The 17,423-nt window shown below is 34.7% G+C and overlaps 1 protein-coding gene across 2 annotated transcripts in view; it reads right to left on the minus strand.

Annotated features, from left to right (window-relative positions):
• BCKDHB (branched chain keto acid dehydrogenase E1 subunit beta) overlaps positions 1–17,423 on the minus strand; it is a 211,361-nt gene that overhangs the window by 53,386 nt on the left and 140,552 nt on the right. For both annotated transcript variants that reach the window (XM_012769130.2, XM_012769131.3), the window contains exon 9: positions 1,593–1,679. In XM_012769130.2, coding sequence (XP_012624584.2) covers positions 1,593–1,679 — 87 coding nt within the window. The remainder of the gene's footprint in view (positions 1–1,592; positions 1,680–17,423) is intronic.

Here is a 17,423-nt window from a genome sequence, read left to right on the forward strand (position 1 = left end):
TAGTCTGAAAAATATATTATATTATATTGCAGTCTACCAATAATTTACGGAGATCAAATTTTAAAAGCACATTTAGAGGAAGAAATTTCACAAGGAGTTATAATATCTAATTCCAAGTTCTACTTGTTTTCCTTTTACAATTACATACAAATGAAACTTTTGAGATAATAATAAGTAGTAGGTGGGCAAAACTGAACAGGCTTATCAAAGTTTCTATTAGCAAATGATAGCACTAACTACTATTTCAAATGGTTTAGTGAGAGTACATCTTAACTAGGAGTCAGAAAATAGTTTCTTTTTCCAGTTTTGTCTTTGCCTTAAAATAACCTCTTGGTGTTATAGTGATTCATTCTTGCAATCCCCATTTTTTTCCACAAATGTGGTACATTATGCTACTAAATGAATAAAAGACACTATAAACACTGGATACTCATGTTATATAATGATAATCAGTATGTTTTAAATTTTAATTTATATGATAACTAGGAAACCAACAAATCTACAAAACTCAAATATTTGCTTTTCTTGATTTTGTCAGTGACTATATAACATAAAAATAATTTTGTTTTTGAATGCAATTATGGATTATTTTGATCTATTTTGATTTTTAAAACATTTGTTTAAATTTGCTTCATTGAAAACTATTTGTAATTTTGCCACTTAGCATTTAAAGATATTTTATTGGTAAAAGAATTGTTTATTCATTAAAAGTTTAAAAATATAAATTTATAATTACTCAAATATCATAATTTTTTATCAACTTAGTAAATGATAGACTCCTAAAGAAATTCTCTACTCATATGTATCTTAATAATTAAAGCATCTTAACACCAGTAAAGAGAAGTAAAATGTTTGCAAACTGCAAACATATTCTGAATTTAAAATGCATATACCTTACATTTAAAATAATTTTTAATTTAAAAATCAGGAAAAATGGAAAAACCTTTAAATTATCTTATGCATATCTATGATATAAACGTGAATAAGTTTCAAGTAAAGCTCCTCCAGAAATAAGTGTATAATATTTTTTCCTGACATGTAGCATCTTAAGTGAACATTTAAAAAAAAAAAATAAATTTTTAAAACATTCCTAAAGCACTGCCAATAGCATAACATAATTTGATTATTAATCAAACTACATTATTTTTTTCATTATTTGTTGAATTTAAATTATTGAATTTTGAGAGATTCATTTTTAGAAAGGGAAGGCTATAAAAACCTAAGATGAATTTCATAATCAAACAATTCCGTAACGACCTTAAATCATATTAAAAGAGTACTATCAGATTAAGATTTAAAAGATTTTTCTTTTCCTGTTAACATAGCAAATATAACCAATGTTAGTTTATTAAACTCATTTCAAAACTTTCTTCTTCCCATAAAGGATTTTTCAGCTTTTGTTTTTTTAAGATCCCTTTTCTAGAAGATGTAATTAGACTATTAACTAAAGAACAGTGAAGTTAAGTCAGAATGGAACTGTACATTTCAAAAAAGTGCATTATTTCATATACTGTGATAAGTAATTTTTTTTCTTCTGGAAGAGGCACGTGCAATTGCACAAGTGTTAGAGTCAGTGCCAACAATTACTCTACCTGAACTGTAGAGCTGATCTCCGATGCAAAACCGCCTGTCAAGGGAGCCTCGTGACTGATTAGCAGTCGCCCTGTTTTGATCACAGACTGAAAGAGAAAAGGAAAACCTGATGTTGAAGAGAATACGTATTTCAAGCATATGATGGTAGTTTTAATGCAATTACAAAAGCACATCAAATTCAACAAATGATATACAAATCAGTAATTCAATTTTATGCCAAATAAGTTACAATTCCCATTTAAGAGGCCAGTCGACTGATTTTTGTACTTTAAAAAAATGTTTCAGTAGAGTTTATAATCCCCATAGAAAAGAAAAATGGGATTTGTGATTCTATGTTTGTAGTTTAAAATGCATACCCATTATTATAAGATCTTTGTGTTATAAACTGAATTACTATATTTCATATTTATTATATCAATGTCAATTTTTTTCTTCATATTACTTTAAGAGTGAAAGTGCTTTTTTGTTCATTTTAGGGCATGTTTGCATATAAATAACAATAGTTTTAGGAAATAGTTTTGTGGCAAAGAAAGACACAAAAATAACATGTAAAAGCTACAGCAAAGGAAAAACTCAAGCTACTAGATATTTGAGGAAACCTTGCAGTAAGAAATCACTGCAAAAGTAAAACGGCTAAATCTCTCTTTGTTAATGTGCACTAAAATCTGGTTAATGACCACACTCCACTTTAACGTGGAAAATGTCACAAATAATAAGGCTGTATTCTGAAGAGCTGCCCAATGTAGTTGTTCACACTATGTATCATATACTCTGTATAATATTCAACCAAAAATATAGCTATGATATCATAGGATTCCAGCTGTGTTGGCAGGTAAAAACTATTAAAATCAACAGCAAGTTACTGCTTAAAATATTTTGACCAATTACCACATTACGAAAGAGAAGTGGTAGTTTTGTCTCTAAATTTCTAACAATTTGATATCACCTTTCTTAAAATGTTACCATTTTATGAATATGAAATCTTCCAAACAAAAAATATGTATTAAGATAAAAGATTTTACTCATTCTAGGTAATTATAGTTTAGAATTTTAAAAGTATGCAGCAATTTCAACCAGCAAGATATGGCCAATAACTATGACAAAAATAAGTTACTATATCTACTAAGTAAATAGTGACTGAAGAACATAAAATCTTATGAACACCTTAATGAATACCACCCCAACCCCAATGAAACATTAAGCTTGAGATATTAGTATTTATCTTTTTTATGATTGTGATTAATTATGCCATCTGTAAAAGTAACAAATTATATTTCAACTCAGCCAGATAGAAATATAAAGAGACAAAAATATTGTGCAATCACACATATAAAAAAAAATGTATTTTTAAAATATTCTCTCAAAGATGTTCTCACTTTAAAGATAACCAATAGAAAAGAAAAAAAAAAAAAAAACCAGGTTTGAGAATCAGACCTTTCTCATAGCTCTGAAACCCAGAATTTTGCCAACATAAAAGTTATCAAAGTACAAGAGCCCAAATCCATCATGCTAGATGGCGCGTTTTAACTTTCCAGCAGGAAGAAATGAGAAACTTATATAAAAACGCTATTACCCTAAAACCCCATACAACCAAATTGGTACTTTTTATCTGAGCTCAGGCCTATCCAAGACCAAATGTCAACCTTTAGAATGATCCCTGAAAGCCAACAAGCAAAGGCAAGATGGCCTAAATCCCCTATGCTATAGATTGGAGTAGGGAAACTAAGCACAGATGACCAAGGACAAATGCTTCTCCTCTGTGGGGTTCATGCAATATGATATGTAAACAGATGAAATCTGGAGACCTTCTTAGTATCTTTCAACAAGGAAACAGATAAACAGACCAGCACATAGCAATACAGTGGCATAGTATGCAGCCATGAAAAAGACCAAGGACATGGAAAGATGCCCATGATAAGTTAATTGGTAAAATAAGCAAGTTGCAGGACAATACAATCTCATTTTTATGAAAAACCACCACCACAGCAGTGGGGGCACCAAGAAAAATACCTTTTCAACATGTATATTGAGAGAACATATGTAAATAGTCTGGAAAGATTCATTTCTAACTACCAAAAATTGTTTATCCTGAGGAACAACAGTGAAGAAAGTGTGAGAAAATCTTACTTTTTACTTTATGGAAGTATCATTGAAAGTATTCTCAATAAATCTAAAATAAATAAAGAAAAAGCCCTTAAGTTAATGTTGAAGGTAACAGACACACGTAGTTTGTAGTCATAATCTTCTCAAAAAATATAATGATGTTTTTTATGGTATCTTAGGACTAGCTTCAGAAACAAGGGAGCCCTGAGATCCCAAACTCCAACAGCAAATAGGCACAATAAAAATGTGGACAGTCGGTCTTCCCATCCTACTCTGTATGATCCGTTGCATGTCAGGATCATATCCAGCTCAATACTTGACCCTCAAAGCTGCTGGATACTAGACAAAATGAGAAATAAACTATTGGTATCACAACTATTCAAGTTGTTCAACACCTCGGTGCGTGCGTTACAAAAACCTTGTGTTCTCGGAATGAGGAGTTTTACTGACAGATGTGGAAAGAATTCCAGAAATTTCAAAAACATCAAGAACTAGAGAGTAGACACAAAGGAAACACTTTGATTTTGTGGAAATTGCTGCTTATCTACAAACAAGTGACAGAGAAACAGCGCAGCAAGAACAGAGGAGTTAGGAGTAATGACCATAATCACAAGCAATGATTGCCACAGAGATTGCTGTGTGCTAGGCTCTGAGCTGCACATTTTATATTTAATTACTTCATTTAATTTTGGGAAGCACTTTAAGTTTCATTTTTGTTTTTTAAAAATCATCTCTGATATCTGGAAATATTAAAATGTATAAAGTTATATCAAAATTCTGAAAATGCCAAAATTTAAAAATAACACTGACATTTTCAGTCACACTCTCAAAAAATTAGCATATATTGAACTGAGTACAATCTCAGTACATCACTTTGTGAAGTACAGTAGAAATTCAATTCAATTATCATTCATAATTTTAATTTACTGAAATTTCTAAAGATTGCTGCTCTATCCCGTTTTGTTAATATTGTGAAAATGAAATCATCACAAATATATAAAACTGAAGAGACTGTTACGCTTTCTATTCTTTGGGGTTCAATTATTCTAATTAAAGTACATATTTTTGTCAACTTTAATAGGCTTTTAATGTTCACATATCTAGACAACATAATACACAACTACCAAAACATTTCCCTAATCACATTTAGCATTTTAATGTACTTAAATAATAAAAATTAATATAGAATTCTTCAATGGAGATACCCATTAACTTTTTAAAAATAAATAACTGTAGATATAAATACTGATAATACTTTAAAATTCATTTTCTTTGGAAGAAAATGTTTTTTAAAGTTTTAAAATTTTCTCCTGAAATAAATGCATTTCTACACTCGAAAAAAATTAAAAGTGTTTAAACAACTTTTCAATATGAAAGCTAAACCTATCAAAGCCAGGAAAGATCATGTAAGGCTGGATTTTCCAGTATCTGCTTCTCCAACTTTTTACCACAAAGAACTGCTCCTGGACTCTGGCCTATGGCAGATGGAGCACCAATGAGTTAAAGGTGACAAATGGCACCAAGGAAAGCTAAGCCAGTTAAAGATCAGGACTGTGAGTAACTGTTCTCTGTGTCCTCTACCACAAAACAAAAGGACTTTGTTCCCCATAAAGGCTGTAGAAGATTTGTCAAGAAAACTTACAAGACGGTCCTGAAAGGCTAGGAGTTTTCTCACCGTTTAGTTAGTCATTCCTTCCAACAGAGCATCAGTAGCATGCTATCACAAGAGAAGCAATCAAAATCCCAACACTGAACACACGACATTGCCAAGAACAGACATATCATGACATCCCTGTTCTGGTGGAACCTGGGCGATAGCTTATGTCTTGTTTGGCCACGCCACGACTTTTCCCCATTATCGATTTTCTACCCACATGTCTTTATTAACGGCCATAAATTAAAGTTATCTATGCAGGATATCTAGCACAGTGCTCTGAATGTATTAATATTGTGAAAATGAAAAGAAAATTAATTAGATAAGTTAATTGGAAAGAAATCTATTAAAATAAATTGTTTAGCTATATTATGCATGTCCTTTTTAAATTTATTTATGCTATTGCTTTCTTAGCAAAATCCATTTTTAAGATAGTGCAAAAGTATATACTTCCACACATCCCACAACAACGTAATTATGAAATAGTAGGCTGTAAATTGATGAAATTTTAATGTAGCTTTAACAATAAGATATCTGTGGTAATGAAAGAGCTGCTAAGCTATACTCTGTTAAAATGACTGCACAGACTTTGGCTGCCCAAACATTACACATATGTTTTAGTGAATGTAGCCTTTAAAGATTTTAACACAATCCAACCAGGGAAACTGTTAAGCTGTCATTCCAGGAGAAATGATACAGACAAGCAAAGTACTAAGCTTGCACATGCCTGAAAGTTAACACTGACATTCAAAAAGCCATGTATCATGTGCATGTGTATGTGTGTGTGTACCTTATTTCTTATTCAAAATCTATAGCAAGATTTTCTCCCTACAGACAATTCAAGCTTATCAACACCAAGTTCAGCAGCCTATTCTTGACGGCTGATAAGAGAAAGGAGGAAAGTAACATTTTGGATAAGCAATTTATAGCCTTTTTAACATTTTCTATCTGAATATAAAGCTAATAAAAAGCCAAAGGAACATGAAAGCTGGTATGTACTGCTTCCTTTTGAAGTCAAAAGAACCTCATCTGTGTAATACATACATATAAGCACAACTAATGGTAAAAATCATAACATGTATGTTCCATTAATCAGGAATATATTAATTATTATTTATATAATCTAGAATCAATAAGGACATGATTTTGATGAGCTTCAAATATAAATGCAAATGAATTAGATAAATTTTAAATGTTTTCTTGTTTAGTAGCCAAATACATTTGACAAATCAGCCAGAAAAGCCTGACAATTAATCACAGGCTGACAAATATATTAATATATGCCTGGTGACTATTACTAGTCAGCATGACCTCCCTACACGGCTGGCCCACTGGCTGATCCTCTGCTGGAGAACTACCAACACTAAAAGAGAAGAACAATCATGAGCTTCAGAGACAGTTCTGAAAAGTCCATTTTGGCAAAGATGTCGGTGATAGGGTTACGAATATTTTAGTATTGTGGGAAAGTGATGTAAACTGAGAAAAACTAAATCCTCAGGGCTTTATCACCCATGTGGAAAAAGTAGGTAAAGGAGTACACAGAGCACAAAAAGAATTGAATAAAGTTAAGAATAGAGGAATAAGCAAATAACACTGACAAAGAAATGAAATGTTTGGGAAATTTTTGGACATCCTCACTGGTTCAGTCTTTCTTCAATTTTTGGTAATAATCAGAGCTGAAATACTAAAAAATCTAGAAAAAACTGCTTTTGCAAAATTAAAAGTGGGCGTCTTTATGAATGCTACTTCAAAATATTTCAGATAAACACGCTCTTGTCAGTTAATCTTACCTTTCTAGCTTGTGTTCTAATAGTCCCTCTACGCTCCGGGCAGGTCAGGCCATGCGCTACCCTGTGAATGTGATCCACACTTTTCCACCTCTGACTTCCTTCCCCAAATTGGCAGACACTCTATCCCTCCCTCAAGACCCATCTCATACATCCCCTCCTCCCTGGTCCCCCCAACTAGCTCGGCTCCCCCTTGTTTTAAATCCCATGGCACATTTCCCTCTTTTTGTTTTTTCTTTTTAAATCAGATTATCTGCATTCTAGTGATTATTTCCTAATAGAATTTGAGGTGGCCAACAATGCAAGGATGTTCTATGAAAACTAAAACCAGGGTACAAGAGTAAGAATCAAGTACAGTAATCGGGTCAAGGCAGCACAGGCTGCTGTACCTCTCTTAGGATCACTAGAAATTTACCTCGAGGTACAGCCCTGCGTAAGTACATCTTACCAACCCCTCCAACCACACCCTAAATTGCAAATGTGAAGATACAAACTCTGTTATTCATATTTGGGTCTACTGCAGAACATAATATGTGACACACAAACGTATTAAATTGAGGAAATTATGCTCATTTATGTTATTGTTATTTGGGGATAGATGCATATATTATTAAAGAAACTAAATAGCTTTTAAAAGTACCTAAGAATCTTTTTTTGTTTCTTTGTTTTGAAGAATATTCTTTTCCATGGAGTGGTAGTGGGGGTATCTCTATACTATCTCCTCCAGCAGATTCTAAATCGTTCAAGAGTATGAAATTCAGAAGTATCAGATATTCTGTACCTAACCAGAATACCTATACATAGTTATACATGTGCATGCTAAATATTAATAAATGTTATTTATATTGTTCCAAAAAGAAGCATACAGACACAATGATTTACATGGATCACTCTCAAGCCTCCATGTTTCGGATGCCTTTAATCTCTTAGGAGGGACGAGCAATGTTATAAAGGACACTGAAAGGGAAGTCCTAAAAACTAAACTCTAATCATTCTACTTCTGATAGAGGACAACCCTGGGCCACCTTTTTCCACCTATTTGTCCTACAACAGACTGTTTTTAGAATAAGCAGTCAGCAATACAGAATATGTTTCTGTCTTTATGTACCTTTTAAAACATGCATGATTATAACAAATACACAGAGTTGATCTAGAACACACATTTTCCTTTCCTATTGAAAACAGTTCACCATGATGATAAAAGTATTGGACTGGTGCATAAAAGATGATAAAAGTACTGGACTGGTGCATATTTATTAGCTATATACTTAAACATGGGTAAATATGTAAATAAATGTGTTCTAAAAGTTTGGGTTTTCTTTTTTTTCCATTTTCCCTGTTAGCTTAAACATCATGCAAAGTATAACTACCTCTAGGTAGTAACATAATTTTTTTTTTCTGCCAAAACAATTTTTCAAAGATTGAAGTAACCAATTCTCAAGTTGTTTCTGTATCTTCATTCTTATCACTTTCCTATAACTTTTTGGCAGAGCTTAAAAATATTTCTATAAACTTGTACCTAAATCTCCACCTCAACTCAACCACGTTCACTTTTTAAGAAAATAAGAAATTGCAACATGTCATTTGGACATTAATAGTATTGACTTCCATGTCATAGAATTGTAGAAAACTGTTAATCAGAACTATTAAAAAGCCAGGTTGTGCTTTTGAAACACAACAAGAGTGTTGCATCTTCTAATCTTAGAAACACTCTGGCTCTTTCAGGCTTTTTCTTTGGGGTTTGCAATGGCGGGAAGCATTTGGAAGTATCACATAACTAAAGTCTTATTTGAAATATGCATATACTCTTCTAATAAATAAAAAAAGTGAGGGTACAAGAGCTACTTACCAGTATTTGGCAAATTAAGCACCTGACCCAACAGCAAAGACCACTGGCAGTATCATTCCACTATATTTATCGTTCACTAATTCAAGCGGTTCACCTTCATTCAAGTGATATTACTTTGTTACCATGTATTACACACATATTGGCCCTAGTTGACCATTCAGGTTATGACTATGCACTGACTGAAAAATTCCATACAGTTTTGTTTGTTTTTACCATTTTAGACACTTTTAATTATACAGTTCTGTGGCATTAAGTATATTCATATTGTTGTACAGCCATCACCACCATCCGTCTCCAGTACTTTTTCATCTTCCACAGCTGAAACTCTGTAGCCACTAATCAATAACCCCCCATTCCCCCTCTTTCAAGCCCTTGGCATCATTCTACTTTCTGTCTCTATGAACTTGACTAGTCTAGGAAGTTCATATAGTGGAATCTTACAATATTTGGGACTGGCTTATTTCACAGAGAATAACATTTCCAAGGTTCACCCATGTTATATGCCAAAATTTACCTCCTTTAAGAATAAATAATGTCATTGTATGTATTAATATAGATCACATTTTGTTTATCTATTTATTTATTTGCGAATGGGCACTTGGATTCCTTTTACATTTTCACTGTTGTCAGTAATGCTGCTAAGCACATGGTGTACAGACACCTGTTTGAATCCCTGCTTTCACTTCTTTTGGATCTATACCCAGAAGTGGAATTGCTGGGTCTTACTGTAATTCTATATTTCAATTTTTCAAGAATAGCCATACTGTTTTCCACGGTGGCTGCATCATTTTACATTCCCACCAATAGTGCACACAAGAGTCCCCATTTCTCTACATTTGTGCCAACACTTGCTATTTTCTATGTTCTTAATAGTAGCCATCCTTAGTGGGTATGAGGTGGTATCTCATTGAGATTGTGATTTGCATCTTCCTAATACTTAGTGGTGTTGAACATCTTTGCAGGTGCTTATTTGGTCATTTACATATCTCTTTTGGAGAAATGTCTACTCTAGACCTTGGCCCACATATTTTAATCACCCTATTTGATTTTTTTCTTGTTGAGGAAGATAGTGCTTTAAAAGTCCTTAATAAATCTAAATTCTTAAACTGGTCCCCTGGGGTACTGGAAAGAAAATCTTTTCAGAATATGATATTCCATAGGGGAAAACATATAATCAAATGTCAATTGTTTACTATATTCTCTTTCCTTAAAAAAATCACAATCTGATTTCCTCACCATACTCCATTTTGAATCAAGCACAAGGAAATTTTTTTCCTAACATCAGCAATGTCACAGGTGCTTTCCCAGATTTATCATCCTAGACAGCACTCCTCTCCTGAAAAATCTTCAATGGTAAATCAGCTAATGAGAACCATAAAGATAATCTATACATGGTAATAACATGTGTAATCCTCTGCTCACAGGAACAGTGGACACTAGTTACACACTACAGAACCTTCTAGGCCTTCTATCTTTGGTCTATATTGTGCCAATAATTAAGGAGATAAATAACACCAACTAAGAAAGTTTGGAACATTAGTATAAACCAGAAAAATCACTTTCATCATGTTATTTATTATATGCATTTTCTCAATTAACTTTTAATAATGTTGTATAAATTCCAAAAGTCATCAATTCACATCAAAAACACATGTGCTAATACTAGGGAAGCAAAGTTAGACTAGGTCCCCAAAAAGTTGTGATGTGGGTTACCAAAATGCCCTAGAGCAAAGCATACCCAAGAAAGAAAGAAATTAATTATTTTAAGTGAAAAGGAAAGGTAAAATACTGGTATTAAAAATCAAGTTATTTTTGTTAAAAAAACAATTTTTTTAAGAATGTAAAATTTCAACTCATGTTCTTTTCTAAAATAATGTTGAAAAACAAATTTTTCTCTTCTTAAAACAAACAATTACTAATATCCTCTCCTTTTCAATTCATAAGTCTCCATTTGGCAAATTTTTCTCAAGTGTTGACAACAGAGGGAAATACTATGTCTGGCCATCATAAGAGTTCTAAAGGGTAGAAACTGACATCATTCCTTATACTCCCAGCATACCATGAATAATAAGAAAATGACCCTAACCAAAACCAACACTGTCAGCCAGTTACATTTTACACTGCTGTTTTAAGCACGTATCAAGGGTATTATTTTCCCTGAAGCCAGCTGGTTGTCTACCAAGGTAATACTTCCCTAAGGAATGATCAAACGTGTAAACACTGCTACACTTCTGTATCACCATGGATAAATGGTTTTATTTTCTAAAACCTGGTCCAATTTTTTTGGAATAAATGAATTTTTAGTCCATTATGAAACAAAACTCATGTGTAGTTCATAAGACATGGGCAAGGCTTAAAATCTTTTGGGTCTTTTTTGGGTATGACTCAAAAAAGTGTTACACTAAAGTTCAAAGAATATTTCAGTAAAAATTACACATATGTTTTTGAGTGTATATAACTAAGATGGCACAGAGAGAAATGAAGTATATAAATTACATACCTTGAATAAAATCAAAATTACAGGAAGAATTATTTATATGATACTTAGCTTCAAAAACAGAATCAATTTAGTAGAAATAGTAATATTTGTCCACAAAACATTCATTGATTATTTGACAGAGAAGGTGAGGAACACATAGGTACAGAAATCTCAAGGTCAAAAATTACAGTATCAAAATTCATTGCAAATTATATACCAGTGAGAAGATATAATAATTATTTTTTTTAGAAATATAATTTAACTTTAAAAAATCAATTTAGATTTAAATCCTTTTTTCAGCAGAAAAATCTTAGAAATGTTTTATGCTTATACACCACAAAAATATCAACAATCCATTCCTATTTCACTTTGAATTCTCTATTCTGCAATGTTTTTATTGACAAGGACTAGTATAGTAATATGATTTTGGCAATTACACCACAAAAAGCAGGATATAATAACTTAGGTTGTGAATGATAAAGTTTTTTGTGGGTTAAGTAATCCAAAAATATTTTGTGTTTGATGACTTACTTTATCATAAGAAGTTGGTGATTTTGCTATATCGTCTATGAATAAAATAATTACTATAAAAGAGAAAATACCACTAATAAACAGTGAAAATGTTCTAGCACTCTAACAATTTTTTTAAAAATAAGTTAAAAATAAGAATAAAGTGGTACTTTACCCTTTAAAGTCACAAATTAATTTAATTTCTGGCAAGGATACAGTAAAATCTTCCTGACAATGTAAATTCACATAAATCTTTTGAGAAATATTTTGGGAATATATTTACCAAAAACTGCTAAAGGTTTAGATCCCTGGAATAAGGAATCTCAGTTCTGAGACTTTATTCTCAGAGAAAGAATTCAAAAGATGTGAAATATTGAACTTCTGGTTTGAAATACTGTGTGTGTGTGTGTGTGTGTGTGTGTGTGTGTGTGTGTGTGTGTGTGTGTGTGTTTCTGTCTGTCTGTCTGTCTGTCATCTGTGTCAAAAAAATTTAAGGAACACTGTTTTAGAGCCGGGGCCTCATACTAAAGACGACCCAAATACCACATTTGGTCATGGACAAATTCCATTAAAAGGGTGAAGCACTTAAGAAATACTGTATTTAAGTGCCTTCCACAGCTAACTTAGGTTGTATACTGCTTCGCTAATTTTGTTTCATCTATCTGGTGTGACCCCTGCTCCTATCCTGCCAACCCTCTACTTGCTTCTCTGCCAATGAACCTTAGGGTCACAAACTCAGGGACCTGCAGAAATGAGGCAGATAGATGAAACAAAATGAATCTAGAGAAGAATTTGTCCATGACCAAATGTGGTATTTGGGTCATCTTTAGTATGAGGCCCCAGCTCTAAAACAGTGTTCCTAAATGAATCTAGAGAAGATGAGTAAAGAAAGCAAAATATATAGTGAAGCAAACAGAGCCTATTTTTAAAAAATGCTGAAAATTATCCTGATCATTCAGAGGAAAAGCAAGCCTTTAAGAATAATCTAATCAAGATCCAGAAGAAAGTGTCAAACAACGATGGTGAACTCTCAGCTAAATACAAGACCTAAACTCTAAGAAATAAGGATAATAACTCCAGGGAGACAGCAAAGCTGGGTGAGAAAGGATACAGATGAGAACTGAAAGTCTCACAAGTGAGCTAAAACTACACTGTAAAACTAAAACTCATGAGGGTTACAGATCCATGTCTTATTATTGTATAATCTTCCCCTATTGCCCTCTGCTAGCCAAGTATGGTACTCCACGTTCAGCAGACTTCAAATCTATTTGATGAATGAATGAGTTGGAAAAATTAGCTTTAGCTGCAAATATCTGAAAAATACAGGGGCATAAAGCAAGCAGACAGGGAAGGAAAGTGAGTAAAGGACAGTTTTCTTTGCTCCTTCTCCCTGGCCACAGACTGGCAGTGAGGAGGTTTTCCCTGGTTCCCTTTCCTCTCTGGCAGCCAAGGATCACTTCTGGAGAGCATGGACAGGCTTTCCTGCCCTTCTCCTTCCATTTGCCCTTTCCTGAAGTCCAGCTGGGGCCTGCTGCTGCCCGAACTGTGACTGGAGCCAAGAGGGACAAGGAGAAGCAGGAAAGAAAGTAGGTTGCTCTTGCCAGTCTGACAGTAACTTAAAGGATGAGGTACACAAACCAGAGACTGCCTGCAAACAGCTTTCATTTAGCAAGAGTCACAAGACAAATGCCTCAGGACCCTTAAAAATAATGTGAATAATTGAGGCAATAACCAGTGGTGGATAGTGTGGATGACCAGAGAACATAGTCTCTGATTTAGGGAGTCAGACTTATTTTCTTTCTTCCTTTTTTTTTTTTCCAAATACTGTGAAAGCCAAGCAAAACATATCTCCAGGCCGGATTCTGCCCAAGAGTTTGCAACCTATACTTTAAGGAAACATCTTTCTGGCAAAATTATTTTTTTTTTCAAATGTCAAGATGCACTGTTTGCTATGTTATCTTTACCCACAAAATTATACACTGAATTAGGCAGACTTCCATTCTGGCCTTCCCAAACATTTTGTGGATATTCACCAGTATAAACACCCATTTTGCTGTAAAGTTACATTTAGCAGAGGAGACCCAGTGTTTCAAAAGAAAGATATTTGAACCATTTCTTCACCACGTGTTTTCAAAACCCAGAAAAACAGTAAGCAATCCAAGATAATGTGTAAATGTAAGTGTTCAGTAGTCCTGCTATATGTTCCAAAATGACATCATAAGTGGACAATCACAGCATTTGAAATTTTAAATGTGCAGGGAAAAGCATTCTATAGCCCTGAACTCTTCCCCCAAATGCACTTGGGAACCCACTGTGCTCCTGAGGCATTCCTGGGTCCTTATCCCAAGACCTCCAATGTCTTTATATATTCGTGAAAGAGTGAAAATCCATTTCCACTTTCAAAAGACCCAACTATTTTTAGTCTCTCACAGAAGAAATATTATACCAAGAATACCTATAATGGATGAGATGTGTTTTTATTGATTAAAACAACTTTTTATGATTTTATCAAAAATATAGTTTTCTAGAAACATTACATAAAAGGCAAACAATAAAATTATTATTTTTTTACCACCTACACAAACACTACCACCACTATCAGTTTTTAGTAAATTACTAAATTTGGCCATCAGTATTGGGAGTGGGGCCAGGATACCAGTGGTAAGAGTGATGTCCAAAGCCAATGTGTCTGTCTTAGCCATGGGTATGAATGGATATAAAGAGGAAGTAAAAAAAGCCGGGCCAGTGTTTTCAAGCACAGAAGAGAATACCATGAAATAATCAGGTTTATTTCAGGACTCACAGGGTTTGGAAAATCCAAAGATCCAAATGATGAGGATAGGACTAGGAGGTTCTCCTCACGGAGGCAGGGTATGGGCTTAGGGTGATGGGTAAGTATTGCTTCGCCATCACTACTGCCATCATCCCAGAGGTTACCAACCCCACCCCACTTGGTACCTTTTAACTATATTCAAAAATAAAGCTCAGATTTATGTTTTCGCTTTTATTCATCATAAATTCATTTCTACCTAGCATATAAATTGATGGTTTTCAATTTACTATACTCTGCCTTTAGTTCTGATGGTGATTAATGGCACGATTATTTCCAATAAATTGAAAGAAACATAAACATACTTGGGTTTTGTTATTTCGGCTATGCAGAGTCCTAAATAACTTAATAAGAAACCATTCATAAACTCTGTCTTGAAGGAAAAAAAATGATCATTTCTCACATATACTATCAAAACTGTATGATCTATAAAAATGTGGGGTTGTGGTTATAAATACACCTTTTTCACACTTTTTAAAAACCTATATTATGCGGAGGTCATGTGTTTTAAACCACAGCCTCAAATGTAACCAGGAAACCTCCATGAGGGTGAAATCTTTATGCAGCCTTCAACGTTACTGCTGCCCAGTCCTACAACTTCACGATGCCAGGATGTATCACTTTACACCGGGAGAGCCAACCATAATTCTGAAATCGGAATACGGCTGGCTCTGCATGACTGATGCTGAAACCATAATATTGTAGCTGGCCTGGAGCAGCAGCGAGCTGCTGATCCCTTAGCAAGGCAGTGGGGAAGCGCGGGTGGCTGGAGAAAGACATTCAAGACATAAATCTTCAAATTCTCAATATGCTACAGCCAACAAGAGCCCAGCATCCAATTGGGAAAATATCAAAGGTCAGTTCTTCGAACAAAATTAAGTGGGGTGGTTGGTCATAATAAACATATCTGCACTGCCTTCAATACTGACCTGTTTCAGCATCACTTTTAAAGACCACGATATGATACCATCCCCTCACCCCATGACACCTTACAGCAATGGCCTTGCATTGAGAAAAAAACACAGGCAAGTAAAGCAAACCGTATTTAGAGGCATAAAATGTCCACTCTACGGCTTGGAAGAAAGGCCTAGGGAGGAGTTTGGGAGGCAATTACAATCCAAAGAGTTACAGCATGAAGGTGAAGAATATGATTTATGTCTCTCTGTGTTAACTTGAGCTTCGGTAATAGAATGTATGAGGGCTACTAAAACTGTTGCTTTTTTCTACTAACGCTCATCAAATAGCACAGCATGGAATAAGTGTTTGCACTGCCTTGCACTGTCTATCCTCCTCGTCAGGATCCCTGTTTAGGAGATAACCCCCAAACCAGGAGCCTCGAGCTGGGAAAGACACATGCTCACTCTAATGGTGCTCGGGTGAGGTTCAGGGCCATCTGGCAGCCTGCCCTGGGCCTGCTCCCCAGCCCTTATCTTTAAATTCATGCATCAGATCCAGTGTGGCTGCATCAGAACGTTTTATTCGACAGAACTGCAGGCTAGTGATGAAAAGATGTTTACAAGGTTGACTTTTTTAAAAGAAGGATAAAAAAGTTTTGTTGAACACTTCCTCTGGTACCTTCTAAACAAAGAAGGGGAGTGCCTTAACCCATTGCCACGTCCTGTATTTGTAAGTGAGAGTTCTCCTGGTTTTCTATGCATTAGATTAAACGCGTGTTAAAAGTTCCCTCAAGTCTCTGAAAAGGTGAACCCTTTGTTTGGCTGGGTGACCTTTTCTCCTTAGGCACCTGCACTATGAAAAGCTAACCGGGAGCTCATGAAAACAGAACCTGTCACTGACCTTGGGATGCTTCTGAACTTTTAGGCAAAAACAGTGCCTCATCAGTCACTGTGTTTTGTTTTGTTTCCAATAAGAAAAAAAGAAAAATAATCTGTGAAAAAAATTAATGTGGAAGACAGACATATTATACAGCCAGAATTTTAAATGGAAAATTGAGGATATACACAAGGGAGTATTTAAAGGCAGAATCAAAATTCTTAAAGTATGCCCCATTCTTACACAGAAAAAATCAATTCCCTGATTTACAGATTTTATTATAAAAACAAAAGATATATGTATGCATGTTGTGATGGTTAATTTTAGGTCTCAACTTGACTGGATTAAGGAATACCTACAAACCTAACAAAGCACTGTTTTGGGGTATGTCTGTGAGGGTGTTTCCAGAGGAGATTAGCATGTGAGTCTGAGAGATCTAGCTGGGGTTAGATCTGCCTTCAATGTAGGCAGGCACCATCTCTCCTGCTGGGGGTCAGGAAAAAACAAAAACCGAGAAAAGGGGAATGTGTCCATCTATCTGCTAGAACTGGGATACACTCTTCCACTCCCGTCCTTGGACAGTAACTCCAGGCTCCCTGGCCTTTGGACTCCAGGACTTGCACCAGTGGCCTCTCCTGTCCCCTATTCTCAGGCCTAAGAGTGGCCTCTCTGGTTCTGAAGCCTCTGGACTTGGACTGAGCCTCTCTACCAGCACCCCAGGATCTCTAGCTTGCAGACAGCCTGTCTCAGGACTCCTTAGCCTCCATAGCCACGTGAGCCAATCCCCTTAATAAATGCCCTCTCCTGTAGCTGTATGTCTCCTACCGATTCTGTCTCTGTGAAGC

This window comes from Microcebus murinus, chromosome 5 (assembly GCF_040939455.1).
Source record: "Microcebus murinus isolate Inina chromosome 5, M.murinus_Inina_mat1.0, whole genome shotgun sequence".
NCBI lineage: Eukaryota > Metazoa > Chordata > Mammalia > Primates > Cheirogaleidae > Microcebus > Microcebus murinus.